We start from the raw sequence: 24,669 nt of genomic DNA, 5'->3' as shown, positions 1-24,669 counted from the left end.
GAATAACATGGGAATTTTTAATTTAGTACTAACTTTTTATTATTTATCTCAATAACCGTTGGAAATAGAGCAAACCTTAATTGTAATATAAAAAAGATGTATTTTTAGATGTTCTTTAACTTTTGTATTTACCAAAATTCTCTATTACTAATAGTTTGTGAAATAATGTCAAAAAGTGAAAATTAGCCGCCATTTTCCAAGATGGCGGCTGAAGCACAGCCAGGATTTATGGGGACTTTTGAAAATTTAATTTATCTAGGCTTACAAAACAACTGTGAAAAGTTTCCACTTAGTCCGAATTTGTTAGGTCGAATGGCATTTTTATCCCTAAAACTCTTGGACTAATCCAAGTCTTTGAATTCACAGTTCTCAGCTAATGTTCTTAGCCACGAATAGAAAGAGTTAAAACGACTCTGCTTCCGCTTGACGACACTTTCTAAAATAAAATATTTCAAAAAGGACCTTTTTTAGGAGTGAAATAGCACAGAAAACATACTACTATAACCCAGAATGCCAACCGCGTGGTAAAAAGCATTAAGTGTTTTGAGAGAGCTTTGCCTGTCAATCGTAGGCAGCGCCACCAGCTTTGCTTTGCTGAGTGCATGGCAACGTTGGTGGCGCTGCCTACGATTGACAGGCAAAGCTCTCTCAAAACACTTAATGCTTTTTACCATGCGGTTGGCATTCTGGGTTATAGTAGTATCTTTGACTATTAATACAACAACTTCTGTGTCCAATAGTCAATGGTAGTATGTTTTCTGTGGAAATAGTCAGTTAATAGTTTTATCAACTGGCGGCAAAGAGAAAAAAATCAAATATTTTTTGAGCTTGAGTTTCTGACTTTGTGCTTGATCTCTCAAGCTTGTAGTCCAGGCTCTGCTCGGCTCGAAAATCGACATTATAGGCCTATTATAAAAATCAACCGTTTCCAAAACAACCCGATTTTGAACCGATCTGATTTGTCCTGAGGCCCTTAGTTACATTTTTAGTGCGTTCAAGATTGGGTTGCTTTGGAAACGGTTGATTTTTATAATAGGCCTATAATGTCGATTTTCGAGCCGAGCAGAGCCTGGACTACAAGCTTGAGAGATCAAGCACAAAGTCAGAAAATCAAGCACGAGCCGATTTTCTCAGTATTCAATACAATAATGCACAATTGAAAGTAAAAGCTTTTATATCCGTAAGGATCACGCTCACGAAATTGAAAGATTAGGCCTACGCTTTTGCCGCGATCGCGGATATCGACGAGAACCTTTCCCCGCGGGTGACGATGACAGAGGCCAATTTGGTTATAAATACGGCCCTATTATTATGCAACCAATTTTGACTGCGCCTTCACACAATCCACGAGGACAGTTTAATGCAACCCGCATGACTGATGACAATTCTTTTACTTAGGTTGGTAGATAATTTATATTGATCGGTCAAGTAATAGTGTTAGTTTAGTTGTTGTAAACTACTTGAACTATAGGTTTGAACAAATTTTCATCATAAAAAAACGTTGCCTATTTTAATTCTCATATAATTATTGTTATGATAGGGGACCCGTGTGGCTGAGCCTGTCACACTATCGCGGGCCCGTGTGCTGGTAAAATTTACCGAAAATCCCGATCAAGGCTCACGGGCCCCCCTGCACCGCTACTGATGTCGACAAGATGCGACGATTTCAGTGTCGATCATATGGGATGTCGATAATCTGGGACCCCACGCTATTTTCATTACATCCATACAAAAATTGGGTTATCTGTAGTTGGTGATGTTTCAGTATATTCAAGTAAAATATTGTAATGTTATTTGTATAAAATGTAAAGAAGAAAATGACTTACGTTGGATCTTGTGTTGTGATAGGATTTGCATAGTATATTTTCTTGAGGTATTAGGGAATTCAAGTAAAAAATTGTAATGCTATTTGTTTGAAATGTACAGAAGAAAATTACTAACCGGTATGAAATATAGCACGGATTTTGAAATCACGAAGTGACGCAGGCTGCTAGTAACAATTTTAAATTATAGTTTAATGAGCCACTAACAGAATGCATTATAGTACAAGATTCTTTTAGCGAATTTCCCATATAGGAAAAAAGGTTTTTTACCTTATAGTTTTCTTTACTCAGAAATTTGATGTGACATAAAAGAGGCTTTCAATAGTCACACTACTAGTGCCTATAAAAAAAAAATAATTAGGGGTTGATTTGCTGCACACAAAAATCCTAAAAATTCTTTTAATAATATAGATGTTTAGAATCTTCAATTACAAGCAATAGCTAACTATTTTGTAATCTCTCAATGTAAAACAGGCGAAGTTCACATATGAAACATTTATTCTATTATTATACAGAATTATACATACATGTCGCCGTCGGATATACATTTAATTAATATATTAAAATCATAACGACTAGATTTTAACATAAAGGTGTTAAGTAAGTAAAGTGTTAGATAAAACAAGGAACTCTAAAAACATAATTACAATATATTTTACAATGAAATCTGCACACAAGATTATTTTTATGTTTAGAGTCCTTGAGGAATATCATACTGGGTAAGAATTTGACAAAATGTGCAAATATTTCTTTTTAACATCATTGAATTGTTTTTATAAATGAATGCAACTAAAAGACCAGAGAACATAGCATAATATAGGAAACTACAAAAATTGGAGAACAGTATGTAACATATTAAGAACGATTAATTTGGATAAAATAATGGAATATAAAAAATAATAATTTATAAAGCCTAGATAAAATATTTTAATCCGAAACAAATCTTATCCTTCCTAGGCCTTTAAGGGATTTTGAAGAATAAAACATGTTTAGTAGTCTTCAAAACATGAGTCTTGTCCTTTCAAATCCATATATAAATCCCAAAGTATTAACTTTTGAACAACTACAAGTCACACCCCCATAAACCGTATACTTAAAATGTTCGTTATGGCGAGAAACCTTTTGCAAAACTAACTATCCATTATTTCATAAATTGCCCTTTAAGGTCGTAATTCCTTTCTAAAGGGATCTTTCCATATACCTATGTTAAAAATACCTCAGCTGTACTTATTTGTATGTTATTCTTTCAATAATTTATTACCTTATTAAAATCAGGTGTGATTATTTGTTTGTATTACTGTATTCTGTTTTGTTTATTTCAGCTTAAATAACCGATCAATAGTTTAATTAATACTTATGAAGTCAAACGGGATGAAGCCCGTGGGTAATAGCTAGTTAAAATATAAACAGGTTTATGAAAAATTACAACATATTTTGTTTTGTGGAGCAAGAGCCTTAAATTATAGTACCTGGGGACCGAGCTTTGCTCGGGGGAAATCATTAGTCCACTCTGAAAGCAGTCTTAGTACTGTATTGGAGACACATAGATCCATTCCCAAACTCCACACGGCTTGCCTTTACTACGTCCTACACCATTTCCTACGTCATGGACCTGTTTCCCTCCATTTCCATAGCACTTTAGGATTGTAGATAAATTAATCTAATCGTTATTAACAGTTCCCACACTCCGGAAAGCTCGTCTTTACTACGTCCTACACCATTTCCTACGTCATTGACCTGTTTCCCTCCCTTCCCATAGCATTTCAGAATTGCAGATACCTTAATCTAATCGTCATAAACAGTTCCCACACTACGGACAGCTCGCCTTGACTACTTCCTTCGCCACTTCCTACGTCGCGGACCTGTTTTCCTCCCTTCCCATAGCATTTTAGGATTATAGATACCTTAATCTAATCGTCATAAACAGTTCCCACACTCCGGACAGCTCGCCTTTGACTACATCCTTCACCACTTCCTACGTCGCGGACCTGTTTTCCTCCCTTCCCATAGCATTTTAGGACTGTAGAAACCTTAATCTAATCGTCATAAACAGTTCCCACACTCCGGACTACTCGCCTTGACTACTTCCTTCACCACTTCCTACGTCGCGGACCTGTTTTCCTCCCTTTCCATAGCATTTTTGGATTGCAAATACTTTAATCTAATCATCATAAACAGTTCCAACACTCCGGCTACTCGCCTTGACTACTTCCTTCACCACTTCCTACGTCGCGGACCTGTTTTCCTCCCTTTCCATAGCATTTTTGGATTGCAAATACCTTAATCCAATCATCATAAACAGTTCCCACGCTCCAGACAGCTCACCTTGACTACTTCCTTTACCACTTCCTTCGTCACGGACCTGTTTCCCTCCCTTCCCATAGCATTTTAGGATTGCCCATACCCTTATCTAATCGTCATAAACAGTTCCCACGCTCCGGACTACTCGCCTTGACTACTTCCTTCACCACTTCCTACGTCGCGGACCTGTTTTCCTCCCTTCCCATAGCATTTTAGGATTGTAGAAACCTTAATCTAGTCGTCATAAACAGTTCCCACACTCCGGACAGCTCGCCTTGACTACTTCCTCAACACCTTCCTACGTCGCGGACCTGTTTTCCTTCCTTCCCATAGCATTTTAGGATTGCTGATACCTTAATCTAATCGTCATAAACAGTTCCCACACTCCGGACTACTCGCCTTGACTACTTCCTTCACCACTTCCTACGTCGCGGACCTGTTTCCCTCCCTTCCCATAGCATTTTAGGATTGCAGATACCCTGATCTTATCGTCATAAACAGTCCCCACACTCCGGACTGGTCGCCTTTACTACTTCCTTCATCACTTCCTACGTCACGGACCTGTTTCCCTCCATTCCCATAGCATTTTAGGATTGCCCATACCCTTATCCAATCATCATGAACAGTTCCCACACTCCGGACAGCTCGCCTTGACTACTTCCTTAACACCTTCCTTCGTCACGGACCTGTTTCCCTCCCTTCCCATAGCATTTTAGGATTGCCCATACCCTTATCTAATCGTCATGAACAGTTCCCACGCTCCGGACTACTCGCCTTGACTATTTCCTTCACCACTTCCTACGTCACGGACCTGTTTCCCTCCCTTCCCATAGCATTTTTGGATTGCCCATACCCTTATCTAATCGTCATAAACAGATCCCAGACTTCTCACTGCTACCCTTGACTACAATCATAGACAATGTATCGAGTAATCTTCAGTATAATCTTTGCTAAATGGTGTTTTTCCTTTTGTACTGTATTTGTAATTTGCTAGTATACTGTGGGTAGTTGGCTTATTATGAACACACGCTACAACTTCAAGTCTTTTGTTTACTTTTTCCTTGTTATTTAATTCAGCCAACAAGGTTACCTAGCAACCCATAAGACTAATGTTAAAAAAATGTGATTTTCAGTTTCATTTTTCTACGTAATTAGATTTTTGTTGGCTGTTTTAACTGCAGTAAACTCGTTTTTAGGCCAGAATTAAACTATTTACAACATTTGAAGAAAATCGTCGAAACCGTTTTCGAGATCTTTGTGCAAGCAAGCATACATACATACATACATACAAGCAAACATTGCTCGTATTAGAGTATAGGATATAACTTTAGACATTATCTATACAGGGTGTATATAAAGTCCCGCACGAGCTTAATATTTTCTAAGCGACAACAGATAAATCAATAAGATTTGGTACATCAACACCACACAAAAAAAATCTACTTTTTCAAGGAACTATGAATTTTCTGTCATATCATGGGGACGTCCCGCAAGGAGTCGGAAGAAAATCTTAAATGGAAGCATAGGTCAATATGCACATCAAATAAAAGGTCTTTTTTAGTAGAATACAATGCCGCAAATCGCACTTCAAAAGGTTGATCCTACGCAAAATGGCAGCCGTTCAAAGATTTCTTGAATCTGCCATTTTGAATCTTTGAACGACTGCCATTTTTTACTCAGGCGTTCTTTTGAGCTTGAATTTACGGCATTGTAATCTACTAGTGAAGACCTTTAATTTGATGTGCGTATCGACCTATGCTTACGTTAACAATTTTCTTCCGATTCCTAGGGCTGTGCCCCCTGAGGAGTAAGCGTATAATAGGAATGCTAATTAAATGAATATTTGAACAACTGTCATTCTTGGCTCGGTTGTCCGTTTGAGTTCAAATTTGCGGCATTATATTCTGCTAGTAAAGACCTTTAAACTGATGTGCATATTGACCTATGCTCCTATTTAAGATTTCCTTCTGACTCCTCGTCCCCATGATACGACAGAAAATTCATAGTTCCTTGAAAAAGTAGATTTTTAGGTGTGGTGTTGATGTACCAAATCTTATTAGTTTATCTGTTGTCGTTTAGAAAATATTAATTAAGCCCGTGCGGGACTTTATATACACCCTGTATATATCAAATCCAATGTATGTTTGTTTGTTTGTTTGTCCTTTATGGACTCCGAAACCACTCGACAGATTGTAATGAAACTTTCAGGCATTATTAAGCATTATTCAAGTGATAATAATTATTCAATTATAACATTATTTGTGTGAAGTTTGGTGCAGATCTGTCAAAAGGGCTCCACCCCAGTGGCTCTGGAGTTTCACATGTTAATCTTATGAGTACTCATATTTAAATGGAATTGAAGAATCTTAACAGCTGGTTCAACTAAACAGTTTGATTATGTGATGTTCAATAGCATTAAAATGTTAATAGGTTTACCAACAGGGTGCAGAACAATTTTTTTTATATTTATGACAATAGCTAATTTGCAACCAAAAGGTGAGTGAGCGTAGCGAACAGACTTCAACCTGGAGGCGAGTTACCGTAGCGAACGAGCTAACCTGAAAGCAAGTGAGCGCAGCGAACAAGCTCCAACCCAAAGGTGAGTCAGCGTAATTATAGGTGAGGATTGAGTTTTTTCTTGACCAGTAAGAAATTTCATTGTGGAAGCGTGTATATAAATTTAGTTAGTTGAATAAAGTTTAGTAGTTTAGTTTAAAGTTTACAATTTGTTTCTTGTTCCCGTAGTCGAATTTTCTTTCAGAGTGGAAAGTGCAGACATAGGCTAGGGAGTTAAAAAATGGCCATGAAAATGCTCATTTCGTAAGGGAATTGTGTGTTTGGTGGGTACCCAGACTTCTCAAAGAAGACCACTACGAAAAAAGGATTTCACAGCAATTTGAATTTTCACACCCATTTCCGTGCGTTACCCTCACTCATTGTATTAGGGACATCACCTTCAGTCATTTGGCGATGAACGTCAGCATCGGATATGTTTATTGTAATCAAAAAACTTATCACTGACCTTAACTTAGACGCGGCGGGAGATTTGATTGTTTACAAAAATTTCAAACACACAGCAAAGCGTATATGACAGCTACAGAGCTGAAATTTGTGTCATTTTGTTCACAAATGATGCCAGTAAATAGTGATGATTCTTGTTGCAGCGTACAAGCGAACTACAGATTTATACGCGAAACTGGCCCTTAGTAAAAAAACCGCCCTCGTAGTTACAATAATTCAATTGATTATGTCCAGCAGTTCATTGAGTCAACAGATTTGCACGACATGTGTTGGATTGTGGCAGTTAAGGATTGAGCATTTACAAACCATGAGTTGGAGATCAGAACAGACCATTTTAGTAAAAAATGCCTGAGTTTACAAAACATTTAGTTTTGGACTTAATGAAGCAAGGACACAACACTTAAATTGCATTTTGGAAACATGAAACACATTGCTACAGGATTATAAAATCATTATATTGAGGATAGGTTTTTTTTGATTAAATTATTTATCTTATCATACCTACAAGGGATTAATCACTGGTTTCGTTTAATCTAGTTAGTATTATAGATCTTATGTTTATAAAAATTCAATTTTATATAGGAGTAATTAATTCCCCTGGAATCACTAATTTGTCTCTGTTTGATGTTGTACTGACCACTCACAATATTAAGTTATTTTTATGAACCATATGTTTATAACAATTTACAATTTTTCATGTTGTCCATGCTAAAAACTGAAACAGACGATTGTACAAAGACTAGATCTATACCAACTTCACTTATAACGATGAGCTCTTGTATATCCTGACAATACAAAACTCTCCTGAGTCTTAACTCCAAACACTTAAGCAAACTTAATGTAATGATCCAGCATTTTACAAAATATCATTTTAGTCTAAAAATCACCGGGTTATTTTATTTACCCATCACACTGTATCATAAACTCTTCATTCCATTTCAATCATAATATCACTAGTAACCCCTTTTTATCATGTAAAAATACTGAAAAACACTGTTCTTCACTCATCAAAACCATTTAGCCCCCCAGAATTGGTCTTGTCCCAAAGCACTGTTGTTCCTAGCGCCCGGGCTTGTACAACGCTCACTGATTGTTCTGCTTGTTGGACCTCAGTCTCGCAAGACCAGATCGTTCTTCCTCCTCATCACTAGTGTAAGAAGACATGCCAGCGACAGCGCCCCTGGTGGATGTCGCTTGCATTAGCTCCTGATCTGGGGCATTGCGGTTCTCGTACAGCAAAATGTTCAGGGTCTCCTCATATATCCGAGCCTCAGGAAACTCAACCTGAAATAAAAAAATCCTAAAACATTGTATCTGGCTTCATAGCCAGTGAGTATAAAAAATGGTCAGGTAAAACTAACCCTTAAAGGGTCTAATACATCTAATACATTTTTTTCACCGACTGCGCCCCGTGAAATATGGCTAGTCGTACTTGTAGGGCTTTATTAAAACATTTATCTTAGTTGCTCGACATCTTGCTTTATTCTGAGCTAGAGGCATCGGCCCAATGCATGGAGTACAATACATAAAATACTCGATACTTACAAGTCAGTAAATCTTATATACTGTATTTATTAATAGAAAATCAGAAATACATGATCAGTGTTGTTTCAATTGCTCGTTCTAACTATTCAGAAGTTACAAAAATAATAGGATATTTTCAGTAATCTATTACCAAGGTGATTCTTCAGTAATACTATTATTTGTCCTCCTACGTTAAATAACGCCCACCTCTAGCTATAAGCAGATAATACCAAGGTTTCAAAAGATATTTTAAAGAATTTGATACAATAAATTTATATTAAGCAATAAAAGGTTTAAATTACCTGTATCCGTCAAGTGATCCTGGTTTGTAGTTGGTTGACTACAACTGTTTCATGTTAATATTAACACATCTTCAGGTCAAAATGTTGCATTGATTTATTCCATAGAATGGTCGTCATAAGGTTTAAAGTTCACAAAAAAATAACACATACACGTACACAAAGCATTTAACACTGATTAGCCAAAACACAAAACATGATGTACCGATTTGCGCGTTTTTATACAGATAATCAGCTGTTTGGAACAATAAGCAAGCACCCAGTGGGGGTAAATTGGGCAGCCATGGGTTAGTTCTAGTCTCGCAGTCGTTCTTGTTTCCTTCTACCCTTCCGACGCGTATTAGCTGAGCTATCAAAAATCGATCGTGCAAATTAAATTCAATCCGCGGTGTTTGTCCGGACAAAATTATTTCCATCAATCGTTAAGCCTATATCCCGCAGGGATATATTTGCCGCGCGTGGTGTAAATAAAATCAGTTTTTGAACAAGAAAGTGTTAACGTAACTTTACCGGCAAACACAGACCGCCATTGAAAATTCACGTTCGTTTGACCAAATCGTTCAAACAGTGCCAGGGACGTCCCATAAGGACTTCTGGGGATTATTTTATTCTACAGGGCCCACTCAAATATTATTTTAACATTAAGCTTCCACTGCCAACGCTCTGTTGTTTATATTATTCTCAGTTCTTCAAGCCCATGGGCAACCAAAATTTGTAAAGATTAAATTGTTAGAGAGTTATTGAGGTGATAACAAGGAGAGTGAAAAATATATTTAAATAATATTTAAATATATAAAAATAGAAGTCAAAGGTTTTTTCTTGACAAATAAACATATTTAAATATTTATATTTGAATGTGTTTATTGTAGAGTTTTTTATTTTTCTTTACAGTGAAGTTTTCATTGTATTGCCGATGATACTTTGATCTTGTTTGATGGCAATGAGAGACAGTTAAAACTATTTGGCACATTCTTAAACAGTATCCACCCCAACATAAGCTTCACTCCAGAACCGAAAACAACAATTCAATAAATTTCTTACTATCACAAAGAACGAAAATAGTTTGCAATTTAAGATATACCGGAAACCAACCACGACTGATCAGACAATACACATATCTTCACACCATCCATACAGCCACAAGATTGCTGCTTATAATAGTTTCATCCACCGCCTATTGTCCATTCCTCTCTGCAATACTGACTACGAAAATGAGGTTTGCATATTAAAGTACATTGCTGTTTCCAACGGTTACAAACCTTCCATAATCGACAAACTCATTAACAAACACACCAACACAACCAGACCGAGTTTGGGTGGGAATAATAAAAAATACGTCAGTGCTGAGTATGGCGTTGCTCTTAATAACACCTTAAGAAGCGAAATGACAAAAAGCAACATTGTTGTGGCATTCAAGAAGTAAAATAAACTTGATTCGATGCTCAAATTAAGAAAGAAACAAGAAAGGGTATACAACAAGTTCAATAAAACCGGAGTCTATAAATTGTCTTGCAACGACTGCCCAAGCTTCTACATCGGCCAGACGACACGATTATTCACCACCCGTTTAAAGAAAACCTGCCTAAAATATCCTCCAAGTCAGCATTTTCCAACCATTTAATTAATTCCAACCACAATTATACAGATATAAACAATAATCTCAACGTTCTTTATTCATGCAACAAAGGAAAATACATGGACACATTAGAAGAATTCGAAATATACCGTGCTTCAAAAACAAAAACAGCCTGAAAAAATCTTAAATGAAAAACTCTCGTTCGAGTCGAATATTATTTACAGTGCCGCCATACGCATCTTAGACCACAATAGATAACAGCTGATAGTGGGTGGGGGGCTATCACTTCCGGCACACGGCAGTCATGACCTTCCTTCTACCGGCGCCGTACGTGTCCGATGTTTATTACGCGTTTTTTTGTTTTGTGTTTTGGCCAATCAGTGTTAAATGTTTCGTGTACGTGTTTGTGTTATTTAGTGAACTTTAAACCTTATGACGACCATTCTATGGAATAAATCAATGCAACATTTTGATCTGAAGATGTGTTAATATTAACATGAAACAGCTGTAGTCAACCAACTACAAACCATGGTCACTTGACAGATACAGATAATTTTAACCTTTTATTGTAAAAATCAGTGATCCAGAGGATATACCATAAAAATTAAATTTATATTAAGAGCCATCTCTGACAGTCAACTTTTACCACGGGCAGAGTCGTTTCCATCGTGCATGGTTTTTGTTATTTGTGTGTATGTTTTTGTGTTTTAGTGTGTTATAGGCTATGACTAAGTGTTGTGCAATATTGAATGTTATATTGTGGCTAATTTTTCACGGATTGATGACATTCTCACAGAAGGTGAACTAGGAGATACGGACAACAACCGTTTACAACACAAACCAAGGATTACTTTAGTGTCACGTGCGTTGGTTCTACATGGCAGCCAGACGATGCGGCGCATGACGAGTATTCCTGTTACGAATGATGACATAATATATCAAGTCAAAAAGAAACAACCTTTGGGAAATAATTTGAGTTTTAATATCTTAGCCGTACGAGTGATATAGCCAATTTCGGTGCCACATTGAACATGTTAATAGGCTTGCCAGCTATTAGGTTGATTGGCATTATCATTATGCGTGGTTGTGCAGTTTTCACATAAAAGCATCCATGTGATCTACGACAATGATGTCTTATGAGAAACAAGCTAGCACACTAGCAAATAGTGTTTACTTGAAATTTGTGACATTGTTTGAATAGTAGGACTTATTTAATCCTATTTAGGACCTATTTAATAGTAGGACCTATCTAAATGGAATCACTTACTTTGGTGTGCTTCTTATCAGTGGCATAAACAATTGACGTACAACAAACTTCAGCAACCTTTTTACCATGTCCATAAAAACTCCAGCAGCAAATCTCACTGGATCCAATGACGTCTTTGATGAACAGAACCCGGCCACTAAACCGCAATGACAACTTGTCAAAAAGCTCTATATTCTTGAGCAAATTGTCATCAGATGTGCTGTAAAAAATGTTACTGTACAATGTTACATTAAACAAAATATTTACTGAGGGTTTAATGACCTAAATATCTCTAAAATCCAAAGTTGTGAGGAAAACATATCCAATAAAATCTGAATATATTGATTCTTAAAAGACACAAGGAATTTGTTATTTCAGTTATTAAAATAACGAGGATCAAATTTTCAATATAAATCTTGAAATCCAAGTTATCACCACATGTGCATTTTCATCAATTATGTTTACTGGAATGAGTCTTTAACACTTGGATTCTCTTTACAATGTAATCAAATTTTATCATTACAATAGCGATTGGTGGCAGCAATATTGGAATAAGCATTGTTGCAAAAGCTTTACGTTTTTTGTTCTTTAATGCTGATTGGTAACAAGGATATAGCAATGATGGTATCACAAGGCAAAAACCTATTAATAAAATGTTAGGATTAAAAATTATAAATAAATAATTAATTAATACAATGTTAAGGACCTCAACAAAATTATGAGAAAGCATCTGAAAAGGAGCAGAAGTACAAGGCTTGCAAGACGAAGGGCGTACGTACATAGGCTTATCATCATCTGTACTTACGCTGGTGTATATTTTATATGGTGTATTATTATGTAATTGATCATGGTAGTAGGTATGTAGACCCAAGAGCGAGAAACGGAGGTCTTCCGGTCTGATATGTGATCATGGCTAAATGTTCATCAATGTGCTTGTGCTGTTAAAATTAATAAATGGTGTGTTAGCAAAACTTGTGTTTGATTGATACCAGACTGCAACGTACGCCCCTTCATCTTGCATTCGTCAAAATGTATAGTGATATGGTGTGTTTTATTGAGGAATAATATAACAAAGTTCAGGATCATTACAGTTTTAGCTATTTGGCAACATTAATAAAAACACTGGAAATTTTTGTAAATTTACCAAGACAACATATAAACTTTAAATTACCTATCAGATATACTAACAATGTGTATGGAATATATATTTTACATAAGCTAATCTATTTATAAAAACAAACTAATTTGGAGATTTGGGGATTGTAGACTTCAGTATCCAATAGTCTATGCTATTATCTAAACAATATTTCCACTTGATCAGACATGAAATCATATGAACTATAAACTTATTGCTTATCCTATAATCCTATAATTAAGATATCACATTACCTTGTATATGAATATTTGTTGTTGTGCCTGTTGATAAGTAGTTTGACTACGGGCTGAAAAAAACATTCAATGTTAAAAAGCCATTTCAAAACAATTTCTCATAAATGTGTCTTGTTTTTACTCTTTTCTGTTTGCAATAATGTAGTACCTGGAGACTGAGCTATGTGTGGGGTAAAACCATTAGTTATAAGAGTACAGTAGAACCATTGTACAGGGTAATAAGAGGTTGGGAGACCACGGGTAACTGAAAACCAGTTAATCCAAAACTTATAAGGGCATAGGGCCTATACATACAAACCCATAAAACTGCATATAAATGGGCATTAATGTCATAATTAATTTGCCTTTTACATCATAAAAATATAATCTATAATTATTTAATACACAAGCAGGTTTTTTGTGACATTTACTCCTCCGAAACTACTGAACCGATTGACATGTTTTTGGTGTCATTGGAAAGAGCGCAACGTGAAGTTGTGCAGGAAACTTTCTTTTAGGGAAATAATTAGGGAGTGAAGTCCTGGGGCCCTTTAAAGTTTCGTATTTCTCCATAAGATTAAGATGGGAAACAAACATTGTTATGAAACTTCAGCTGTTGTCAGAAATTAAAAGTGAGAAGAAGAACATATATTAATTGTAAACAGTCAATAAGTTTGCTAATTCAACAGTTTGTTACAAACATTTACTGACATGGTTGAAATGAAATATTTACTATTTGAATTTGGGTTGGCGTAAATATTACAATGGAAAAAAGCAAGAGAGCCTGGATAAATTGATACACTAAAAAGAAAACTGAATTAACACTGGGCTGCATTTCTTTGTTATCACTGAAGGAGCCGATTTGCAAACTATGGAAAAAAAGGAACGTCATAGAACACCACCAAAGAGAAGAAATTTGTATAATGTTTTTTTTATTATTTATAATCGTTATTATGGACAACATAATGCGGCTATGAGTTGTGGATAATTATAGGGATGCACTGTGGATGCGATGCTACCTGGTGTGGATTAACATCCGCACTAGTGAGTACTACGCCTATCCGCAGTACTATCCTAATAATTAGACGAATTCGTTAATTACAAGGAAAAAATGTGGTTCGGATTCCACAATAAACTGTAGGTCCCTTAGTTGCCATTAGCTGTATGGGCTATATTAATTAACAGCTGTGTCTAAGAATTTTTACAGAACTACAATTTAGAAAATTGTATTTTTATTTTAAGTGTTTAATTTTAAGTTAAGTTTTAATGTTAAATATTTTATGTATGGATTTAATTTTTTAGGTGAGTCGGTGGCTCAGTCGGTAGCGTCGCGGAATTCGGGCCCAAGGCAGTAGTGTCGTGGGTTCGGATCCTGGTCACTTCCACTAACTTTTATCAGTACAGTTCACCTTTGTACTGTACCGGCTCACCCCTTGCTTTGCTGGATATGTTCCACACACAGATCTGTAGTCTATGTACAGATCTGTAGTCTATGTGGACAGGCAAATGCAAGGTTAAAAGAGGCCACCAACCTCTTTAAAAAAATAAAAAAAACTTTTGACCATGCACCTATTCTAAATGTTATGACATGTATGGAATGTTTTGAGCAAATAAAGTATGTCTACGTCTATGTCTACGTCCTAAGTCCATTGGTTTTTAACAGGAGTGAAAATATAAAATCTAGTAAAACTGATTTTAAAAACTAGTATTTTACACCCTGGAAATAAATAACTCGGTTTACCTTATATCTATTGAAATATAAGACTTACAATGTGTATTGAAGTGTCACACGAGCTAACTATTACTTCCAACCAATGAACTATTACGAACTCGGTACTCTAGCACGGTAAGAGCCCTTGCGTGATCGCTATCGTAGCTGGTGAGGAACTCTCCTATCTCGTGGCTGGTGAGGAACTAACTTTCCTAGTTGCCGTCTGAGGGTTCCTCGGCTCATCCCTCTCGCTCCCCTCTCTAGCAAAGTAGGGGGCTCAGCTGATCTGGAACGTCTGCTGTTTGCTAACCCGAAAAAAGCTAGCCGGCCGCCGTTGTCTGCAGCCGCTAAATAGTCATACACTCGAGCTTCTTGTTGTTGTGTTGACTGTAGGTTATATTGTGTTTGTTTCACACGACAATGAGTTTTAACTTTAAGTTGTCGGTTTATATTATTCACTCCGCATTTCCTCACGTCTTTGAGACGGATTATTGGCCTAAGGTTTACTAAGTGTAGAAAGTTTCTTCGAAGTACCAAGCCGGGTTGAGCACTAGCTTGAAAAACACATAGCTGGTGAGTCAATAAGCTATAAAACACTGTATAAGGTTTATATCACGCTCATACAGTATTAATAACTCTCGTTCTACACTTAATTATTACCAAACACAACAGTGTATCATGCCTATACCTTACTGATGATGTTATAACTAAGGTTAGCCTTCTAACCTATAACCTTGGTTAGGACTGGTAGGCTATGCCTAGGGATAGGCTAGACCAACAAATAGGCCAGTTTGACCCCCCCCCTCAAAATAGGCACGTTACAAAGACACAGAGATAGTTTTAAATTTGAAAGATGATAAAGTGTTTTGGGGGAAACCTTACCCAGTACCTTTTAGTAAACGCAAAGCTGTGGAAGCTGAATTGAGTAGAATGAAAAAAATAGGTGTCATAGAAGAGTCAAATAGTCCATATTCAAATCCTTTGGTTTGTGTAGTTAAAAACGATTTAAGTGTTAGGTTATGTATTGATGCCAGAAATTTGAATAAGAATTTAGTTAATGATTGTCAAAGGACTGAGAGAATAGATGACATATTACAAAAGTTTACTGGAGTAAAGTATTTTACCTACGACCGTTTTTTAAAGTAGCCATTTCAGTCCAGTTCTTAGAATTGAAAAGTTTCACTTAACAGCTGTTTACTTTCATAACAGTATAGTTTCATTTCATAACAGCATAGTTTTTCTCATAACAACACGGGTAACGGACCAATGAGGTTCAAGGATTTGGGAGAAAAGAAGTAAAATTGTAATGTTTCAAACGTCAATTAATCAATTGATCAGCTGATCAGTTGACAATTTTAATAGTTGATCCGACTTGTTCCTGTTGATACTCGGGTATTCTTACCTAAGTTGGTGGAAGTTAAAGGAAGGTAGATTAAACTAATTTTAAAATGTCAGTTAGTGAAAGTGAAGTTGACGAGATGGAAATGAGAGCACAAACTGTTTCTGCTAATCTTTTGCCACCAAAATCGAAACAAAGGTATTAAATTACATACTAGCAATTCATTAAATAGACAAAACAAAATAAGGTTAAATTGATAAATGAAAATGTGCTTCTGGTTTATTTTGAAAACCTCTTAACCACTTTTTCACCCAACTCGTTGTGGACTACATATTCGATGCTGAAATATAACTATGTATGTAAATTAACTGTTTCACTATATTATTTAGTTGTCCAAAAATATGCAATATTTCCCTAATTGTACCTGATTTTATGGTAAGAATGCTGCTAGCAGAACCTATTCCCTGAAAAAAGTAACATATTATTTAACGAAGATTTACAAACATGTAATTACATGAAATCAGCTGATTTTACAATAAGTCGTTGTGTAAATTGGTTTGTTTGGACCGTTGGAAGCAAAATAAATAATCACTTTCAGTGGCAATGACAATAAACGAAAACATAACCTCTCTAAGAAGTTATGAGTAGTGATTGTTAGTAATTAAAAAACGGCCGTAGTTAAAGTTGTGTACGCAACTCACGTTAATAGTCTTTACGACACTCGTAAAAGTTTTTAAGGCACTCGCCAAGGCTCGTGCCTTAAATTTTCTACTCATGTCGTAAAGACTAATTTAACGCAATCGTTGCGTAAACTACTATAACATCACTAGATTTAACCAGTGGGTTTTTACAATTACCTTTACATAAAGATTCACGCAAGTATGTAACTTTCACCTTTAATGGAAAAAATTGGCAGTTCTGTAGATTACCGTTTGGTCATTGTGTAAGTACAGCACATTTTATCAAAGCAGTAGATAAAATGTTAGGCCCTGAATTTGATCAGTTTGTAACCACATAAGTGGATGACATATTAATTACTTCTAATAGTTTTGAGGAACATGTTGACAAAGTGTTAACTAAATTAAGAGAATGGGGGGTAACAGTTAAACTAAGTAAGTCTCAGTTTAAAGACAGGAAGTAAATATTTTGGGATACATAATCAGTAGGGATGGAATTTCTCCAGATCCAGATGACATTCAAAAGATACTTGATTTCAAACAACCATCAAACCTGAAACAATTACAATCATTCTTAGGGCTATGTAATTTTTACAGAAAACTTTAAAGCAAACTTTGAAAAATTAACGTTGGGTTTCAGTCATATGTTAAGTAACAAATCAAAATGGCATTGGACAGAACAAGAAAACAGCTTTTTAACAAGATAAAGTCAGAATTTTTGAAGTGTGTAATGCTTAAACATCCTCAGTTTTCAAAATCATTCTATACTAGCAGAGTACCCGTCCTTCGTACCGGTACGAGAATGGCATATAAAAATAATGTTTAAATACCTTTATAAATCATACATTGTGGTATAAAAAGTTAACAAATACACTTTTTCTTGATCAAAATCGTGTGTTTATGAACAGGAACACCTATTAATTACATACTGAAAGTGAGGTTATAAAAATAATAACAAATGTCTGACAAACATTAAACAGCTGAAAACCTTTGAAGGGCTGTAGATCGTAGCCCTTGGAAAAAACGTAAATTCTAAGAAAGTCCGGCAAATCTACGCTTTATCCCCTTTAATTTGAGACATAAATCTTGTAGATCGGTCCAGTAATTACTGAGAAAACAGACTTACAACTGTGTATTAAATATATAGATATAGATTCCCCCATGTTAATCTTATGGGAGGAAACCCAACTTTGATGGAAGATCCTGCCCAAACTAATTAAGATATCAAAATACCCCCGCCACAGCAAACCTGCCGACTAAGCGAATTTCCATTTGCCTGAATTGATTTTCAATTGAATGTATTTAATTAACATTAGGTTTTATGAGTACCTAGGCTTGGTGCTAAAGGGAGGGTAAAAAAGTGTGTTTTTAGTAAAATATGAATAACTTAGTTATACCTTAACTCTCAGTTTTACCTTCAGGTACTGAGGTCTCTACTCTGACAGTACCCTCCGGATGATGCAGGAAGTGCGTAAAAGGCACAGGTCAGGCATAGGCAATAAGCCAAGAGATGTGAGGTCTGATGAAATTCGATCAAATTTTCGCAGATCGCAGACGTACCTGACGCACATGTTTTGCACCCTCTGCATTAGACTCATGTCCCTTAGTGATATAACATTACCATACACTGGAAGACAGTAATCAAACACAGACAGTACAAGTGCCTGCATAAGCCGAAATTTGGTGGGTTTGGGGAACAAGTCACGATGCCTGTACAGCATTCTCAGACGACCTATTGCTCTCTGGCATGCGTAACTCACATGATCAGAAAAGGAGAGCTCAGGATCAAAATGAAGACCAAGAAGCTTGGGAGCTTTACACTCTTTGAGCGGAATTCCACCAAGGCATACACCAGACAGGGGCTCAGACCGAACAACCCTGCTGACAGAAAAAGTCACCAATGAACATTTGTCTCTTGTTCAGTTTGATGCCATGGGACATAGACCATGCAAAGACAGAATCCAAATCAGAATTGAAATCAGAGACTGCTTGATCTGCTGGGTCAGCGTCATGCTGAAAAGCCAGCTGAGCATCATCAGCGTATGAATACAACCGACAATGATGCAAATCTCTTCCCATAGATGCGGCAAACAAAGTAAACAGGACAGGTCCAAGACAGCTGCCCTGTGGGACTCCTTTGGACTTTTGCAAGGGGGCGGAGATCTCAGATCCAACTTTGGTCTTTTGGCATCTTCCGTTCAAGTAGGAGTGAAACCACAACACTACCTGCTGGTCAAATCTGTAGTGATACATCATGGCCAACAATAGATCGTGATCAATAGAGTCGAAGGCTTGCAAAAAATCCAGCATTGCAAGAGAGGTACACCTCTTTTCAGCTCTAGCTTTTATGACATCATCACAAAGCAGTAACAGAGCAGTTGAAGTACTGTACCCCCTACGAAAGCCAGACTGTGTTGCTGGAATTATTGACTCCAACTCCAGGAAATCAACCAACTGAGAGACAACAATAGTCTCCAAGACCTTGGAGAGGGCGGGTAACACAGAGATGGGGCGAAGATCGGCCAAAGAAGAGGGAGCACCAACTTTGGCTAGAGGAATGACAATGGCTTCCTTCCAGTCATCCGGAAACACCCCCGTAGCCAACGAAACATTCAACAGGTCCTCAATACTTACCATCTTTATCATGCTGATCGTTATCTCATCTAGAAATGCCAACAGCCATAGAGGTGATCTTGTTTATGGCATCTTTTACTTCTCTTACTGTTACTGCTCTAAAAGAAAATGTGTTTTCTACACACTGGGAAATGTTAGTAGAAATGTAAGTAATAATCAAGAGTTTCAAAGTGAAATTGAGAGCCAGTTCCCATCATTGAAAAATGTGTATTAATTTCATCTGGATTTCTAAGAAATGATGGGAGTTCAGCATTTTTCGCCTTAATTGCCCCACTCATCTTATTTTTTTTTCCAAAAACCCTTTGAATTTGAGCATTTTGCTAATTCTCTCTGGAAATAATTTTGTTTGGCTCTTCTAATAGCAATGTTTAGACCATTTCTAGCTCTACAGTATTGATCTTTGTCCATGTCATTTCTAGAAATCATCAGCTTTTTCTTCCAAAAACGAGAAGTTAGTTATTGATAATTTGAAGAATAATGGCGCACTCAGTGAGAAATTCAGGGAAATGTTTAAAATATACAGTGACATATTGTTTAAAAGGAAAAGTATCGATGATGACAAATGGTGTGTTTGTATTCCAGAAGTAATGATTGAACAGCTAATTAAGTTCACACATTTAAAATTTTGACATCTGGGGGGGTACAACATTTTTTTTATCTTAAGAGAATATTGTGTTTTTCCACGCATGGAAAAAATAGTCAAGCAATCACTGGGTAAATGTTTGCTCTGCCAAAAGGCCAAACATGGAAATAAGAAACAGCTGGGTTAACAGCCAATATTGCCAAAACAATTAAATGACTTAGTTTGTGTAGATATCATTGGGGAGTTGCCAACAAGTGTAGGAGGTACTAAATATATTTTTTCAGTGGTTGAAATGTATTCAAAATTTGTGAAATTATATGCCATAAAGAAGGCCAATACAAAAACTTTGGTAGGCAACATTTTTAATGACTATCTACCATTAGTATGTGATGTAAAATGCATATTAAGTGACAGGGGAACACAATTTACTGCTAATGACTGGGACAACACACTAAACACTAAAGGTATTAAAACAATACACAGTTCAGTATATCATCCACAATCTAACCCGTGTGAGAGGGTAAATAAAGAAGTTAATAACATTTGTAAGATTTTATGTCATGAAAAGAAAAAGAAAAACCCACTAAGTGGGCATTATGTTTAAATTTCATTGATAATTGTCTAAACCACTCAGTACATGATTCCACAGGTCACATTCCATATGAAATTATGTTTGCTAGGCCTAGTGACTACTTTTTAAATCATTTAATCACATTTCCACCTGAAAGAGAATTTAACTATGATCAGAAAGTAATGTCAGTTTATCAGAGGTTGGTCAGTAAAGCAGAAAGTAGGAAAAGTAAGTATGATAAAGGGTTAAAAGGAATAAAGTACAATATTGGGGATAGTGTTAGTAAAAACGAGATGTAGGAATTGGCTAACTCAGGAACTCGCTAACTCGGTTGTGTGTCGGAACTGGCTAACTCTGGAACTGGCTAACCGTCTCAGTCAGGAATTTACTAACTCCGGAACCCGCTTACTCGATTTTGTCCCGCAGCGGAATTCGCTAACTCTGGAAGTTGCTAACCCGGCCGCGCCCACTGCATGGAGCGTTGCCAACCTTGTACAACGAAATAATCGTACACTGCTGTATTTCAAAATGTCAGTGTCAATGAAGATACAGTAAATGTTATTGTTTTTTGTTATCAATTCCACTTTTAACAGATAACTAGCCCAAAGTAATTCAAAGAGAATAAAAAAATAATGAAAAAGTGTTTTTTTTAATTTAACTGTACAATGATCAATTAAATGTTTATGGTTTTGATCTTTAATATAAATGCCATCAGTATAAAACTCAGTTTAATTCGTACTAAATAATTAAACCTCTACGAAATTAAGCTAAAATCCAGGTATATCTACCATAACTTTGTGAGTCTAAATTCAATACTTACTTTAGGAGTTGAATTGATCAGAATCTGTTCCTCTTTTTGAGATGTTATCAGAGGCACTCTGCATATTGGCTCTGCCTCTCGTTCTTTTTTTAGCAAAGCTTGTTCACAGGCACCAGCTAGCTCAGATATACAGTAATACTTAGCCTCTGCAAGTAGTTCAGCCATTTCTTTGCAGTTGTCTGGAAGTGGTACTAAACCGTCTCTAAGAAAATTCAAAATTGCTCCGAAATGTTTTCCACAGCGATCAATCAAAATCCACCCTGCAAAATATACTATATGATAGCATAGTTCAAATATGCAAAAGGCTATGCATTCTTTGCTGAGATAGATTCTAAGGGTTATGAGAAGTGACTGCTGTGTTTTAAATGTCTGTGATTTAAAAACAATTATTCTTCTACTGAGCTAAATGTAATTTTACTTTAAATGTTTACAAGTTTCTAACTTTGATTAGAAGAAAATGTTATAAGCAGGGTTAGAATAAAAGGAGAATTCAATCTTTCCTTTTTATAGAATTTTGCCATTAGGGAAAAGCTATTATTGTAGTTGGCACGTTTAGACCTAGACCCAGGGCCAATTTACTTTCTCATTTTGATGTCACTATTTATTTGTTTAAGTTTTTATATATGAAGGCCTACAGGCCCTATGAGTCCGTGAACAATATAAATCAAGTAATTTCTGTACGATTTTGATTAAATTTTGTATGAATGTTTAAGGATGGATAAACTTGAATGTGTTCGCGAACTAGCAAGATTGGGCATTGAATGGAGTGTTATAGGGGATTTAAAAATTTCCAAAAATTGTTTTTATCATAATTTATGCCCTTAACATATAAAAATATAATTTCATTGCAGCCATCGTGTAGAGCTAACAAAAACAAAGGATTTAGGCCTATTATATTGAAGCGTTATTATTTAAGGTTAGGGATAAAATTCCAAAAAATTGCACATTTAAAATTCTTATTCTTATAGAAAAGTTAACTGTTTTAGTGTTAGGCCTATAGTTGGCTTGTTAATGGATAAATTTTGATAAAATTTATCAAATTTATTTATTTCATAGGTATAAGTTACCAAAATTGCCATTAGACCATAAGCATTGACTATTGGATAAAGGCCTAAACAAAAAATGTCAAGAAATAGTATTTAGCCTATATTTTTACATTTGGACTTCACATAAACATATGGTTTGAATTAAATTAATGCAAGTTTTTGCATAGTAACTGAGAAATCTATCATTTCAGCCTCTGGATTGCTTATATAATCAAATAAATAAATAGTAAAGTCTTACCTTAGCAATCCTTGTTATGGTCGGACCACCATAACAAGGATTGCTAAGGTAAGACTTTACTATTTATTTATTTGTAACAAGAAAGTTTTTGTGTTTTGGGCTTAGGACTCATGGACATCAAGCCAGTGTCTTATGAAGTTCTTACTGATGTAAAATTTTTTTTCTAAATAATTTATTGTAAAATGAAGTTAGTTCTATAGACTAACTTGGTTATGTTCTCACTTCTATGCCAGTAAAAGTAAAACTCAAAGTAAAATCTCCACATGTTAAATGGGCCCAGGCGGAAATAAAAGTGAGGCTTAAAACATAGTAAAAACATATCAAGGAAGGGATTGTTGTTTGTAAATATCAAGTTGATAGGTTATTTGATAAAAATAACCAGTTTCGAACCATCAAAAAGCTACATAATATTCTCAGGTTCTAACGAGCAACCTTATATGGATAAGTAAACTAGACATGCCTTATTATTGACCTTCCAGCTACCCAACTATTTTTTGTAACGACCCGGTAATCAGGATTTAGGTGTTGGTCGTGTGGATTCACTGGTTGTAAGTTAAGCTACAACACAAATAATTTGTTTTCATGTTAAGTCATTTAAGCTAAAGCTAAATTTGAACATAGGCCTACTGGTAAGTTATGAATTATTCTTTAAGGTATGGCCTAGGCCTATAATTGCCATGACCTGTTTAACTTAATAACAGTATAACAAGGGAGAAGTGCTGTATTTATTTTTCTCTGCCTTGCATGGCTTGCAGCATGTAGTTTTCATTTTTTTTCATTTTTAGTATGCATGCATTGCTTTGCATGTTTTATATTGATTGAGATCCTGCATGTGTTTATTTCAGCTTTTAATTTAATTTTGTTAGTCAAGAGTGCAAGAAGAAGCTTGGCATGTTTATTTATTATTTATTGTAGGCCTATTGTTTGACGTAGCCTATTGTCTGCATGAACTGAATGGCCAAATAAATCATTTGAATCATTTTTTACTGAAAAATAATCTAGTTTAGAGAAATTTAGGCCAAAAAGGTACCAGTGGTAGGCTACAACATTAGTGGCCAATCCTAGGCCTAACCTTATTGTTTAGGAACTGGCCTATTAAGTTACATAGGCCAATTGGCAGTAGCCTAGACCAATTAATGCTTACCAATCTAGCCTGTCTTACCTTCAGAGTCAGTCAGAACCTCCATTCTTCCACTAAACATAGCTCTAAGCATAGTGTCATGTTTGGTTAGTGTTCCAATCGTCGTGTAGTGCAATGAACCACCAATATTTAGTTTAACGTACTGGGAAGGATTGCCTTTGATTACAGTTTTATGATCACCAGACATTATCTTTCAAACAAATACTTTGGTAATCTCTAGTCATAGCAACGATTCAACAGTAGAAATATATTGCTTCATCGATCGATGCTTCATCGTAGTTAGGCCTAAAAATTAGGATTTAACCGAACTTACATTCAATTAAATACCAACTATTGCATTCCGTTTTACAACATAATAATGATTGATAATTACAAAGTAATATATGTCTATTTAGATCACCACACTAATTCTAAATTCTACTGATTTCTTGGGGCCTAAATGTAAATGTAAATCTAAGTGCTCATACTACTTCTACTACTCTACTACTAAACATACGATACGATACAATGAACAATGACCATGACATACGACAAAACTAAAACTAAAAAAAACTATTCATTTTGATTTTCACTTCATTATTCTATTCATTACATTCTCCAAACCCAAACTGAAACCGAATACCGAACCGACTAACCACTAACTGGACCAAAACCAAGACGACGGACGACCATAGGATAGCGCTGGGTTCACAACGATATGGTAGGCATTCGGTTAAATATCGAGCTTGTTTTCTACCGGATGACAGACATC

At 35.9% G+C, this 24,669-nt stretch overlaps 1 protein-coding gene across 1 annotated transcript; it reads right to left on the bottom strand.

Moving 5' to 3' along the window:
• Positions 1-7,579: 7,579 nt before the first annotated feature.
• Positions 7,580-24,401, bottom strand: LOC129004954 (BTB/POZ domain-containing adapter for CUL3-mediated RhoA degradation protein 3-like). The gene is made up of 5 exons (XM_054433680.1): positions 23,940-24,401; positions 21,494-21,753; positions 13,180-13,232; positions 11,812-12,010; positions 7,580-8,429 (listed from the first exon to the last, which is right to left on the bottom strand). Exons 1-5 carry the CDS (start codon positions 24,103-24,105, stop codon positions 8,229-8,231), a joined length of 879 nt encoding a protein of 292 aa, XP_054289655.1. The 5' UTR covers positions 24,106-24,401; the 3' UTR covers positions 7,580-8,228.
• Positions 24,402-24,669: the final 268 nt, after the last annotated feature.

This window comes from Macrosteles quadrilineatus, unplaced genomic scaffold, assembly GCF_028750875.1.
Source record: "Macrosteles quadrilineatus isolate MER2022 unplaced genomic scaffold, UCM_ALF_1.0 Scaffold_13__1_contigs__length_4303367, whole genome shotgun sequence".
NCBI classification, from domain to species: Eukaryota; Metazoa; Arthropoda; class Insecta; order Hemiptera; family Cicadellidae; genus Macrosteles; species Macrosteles quadrilineatus.
The sequence above is the reverse complement of the archived record's forward strand: the minus strand, read 5'-3'. Positions and strand labels throughout refer to the sequence as shown.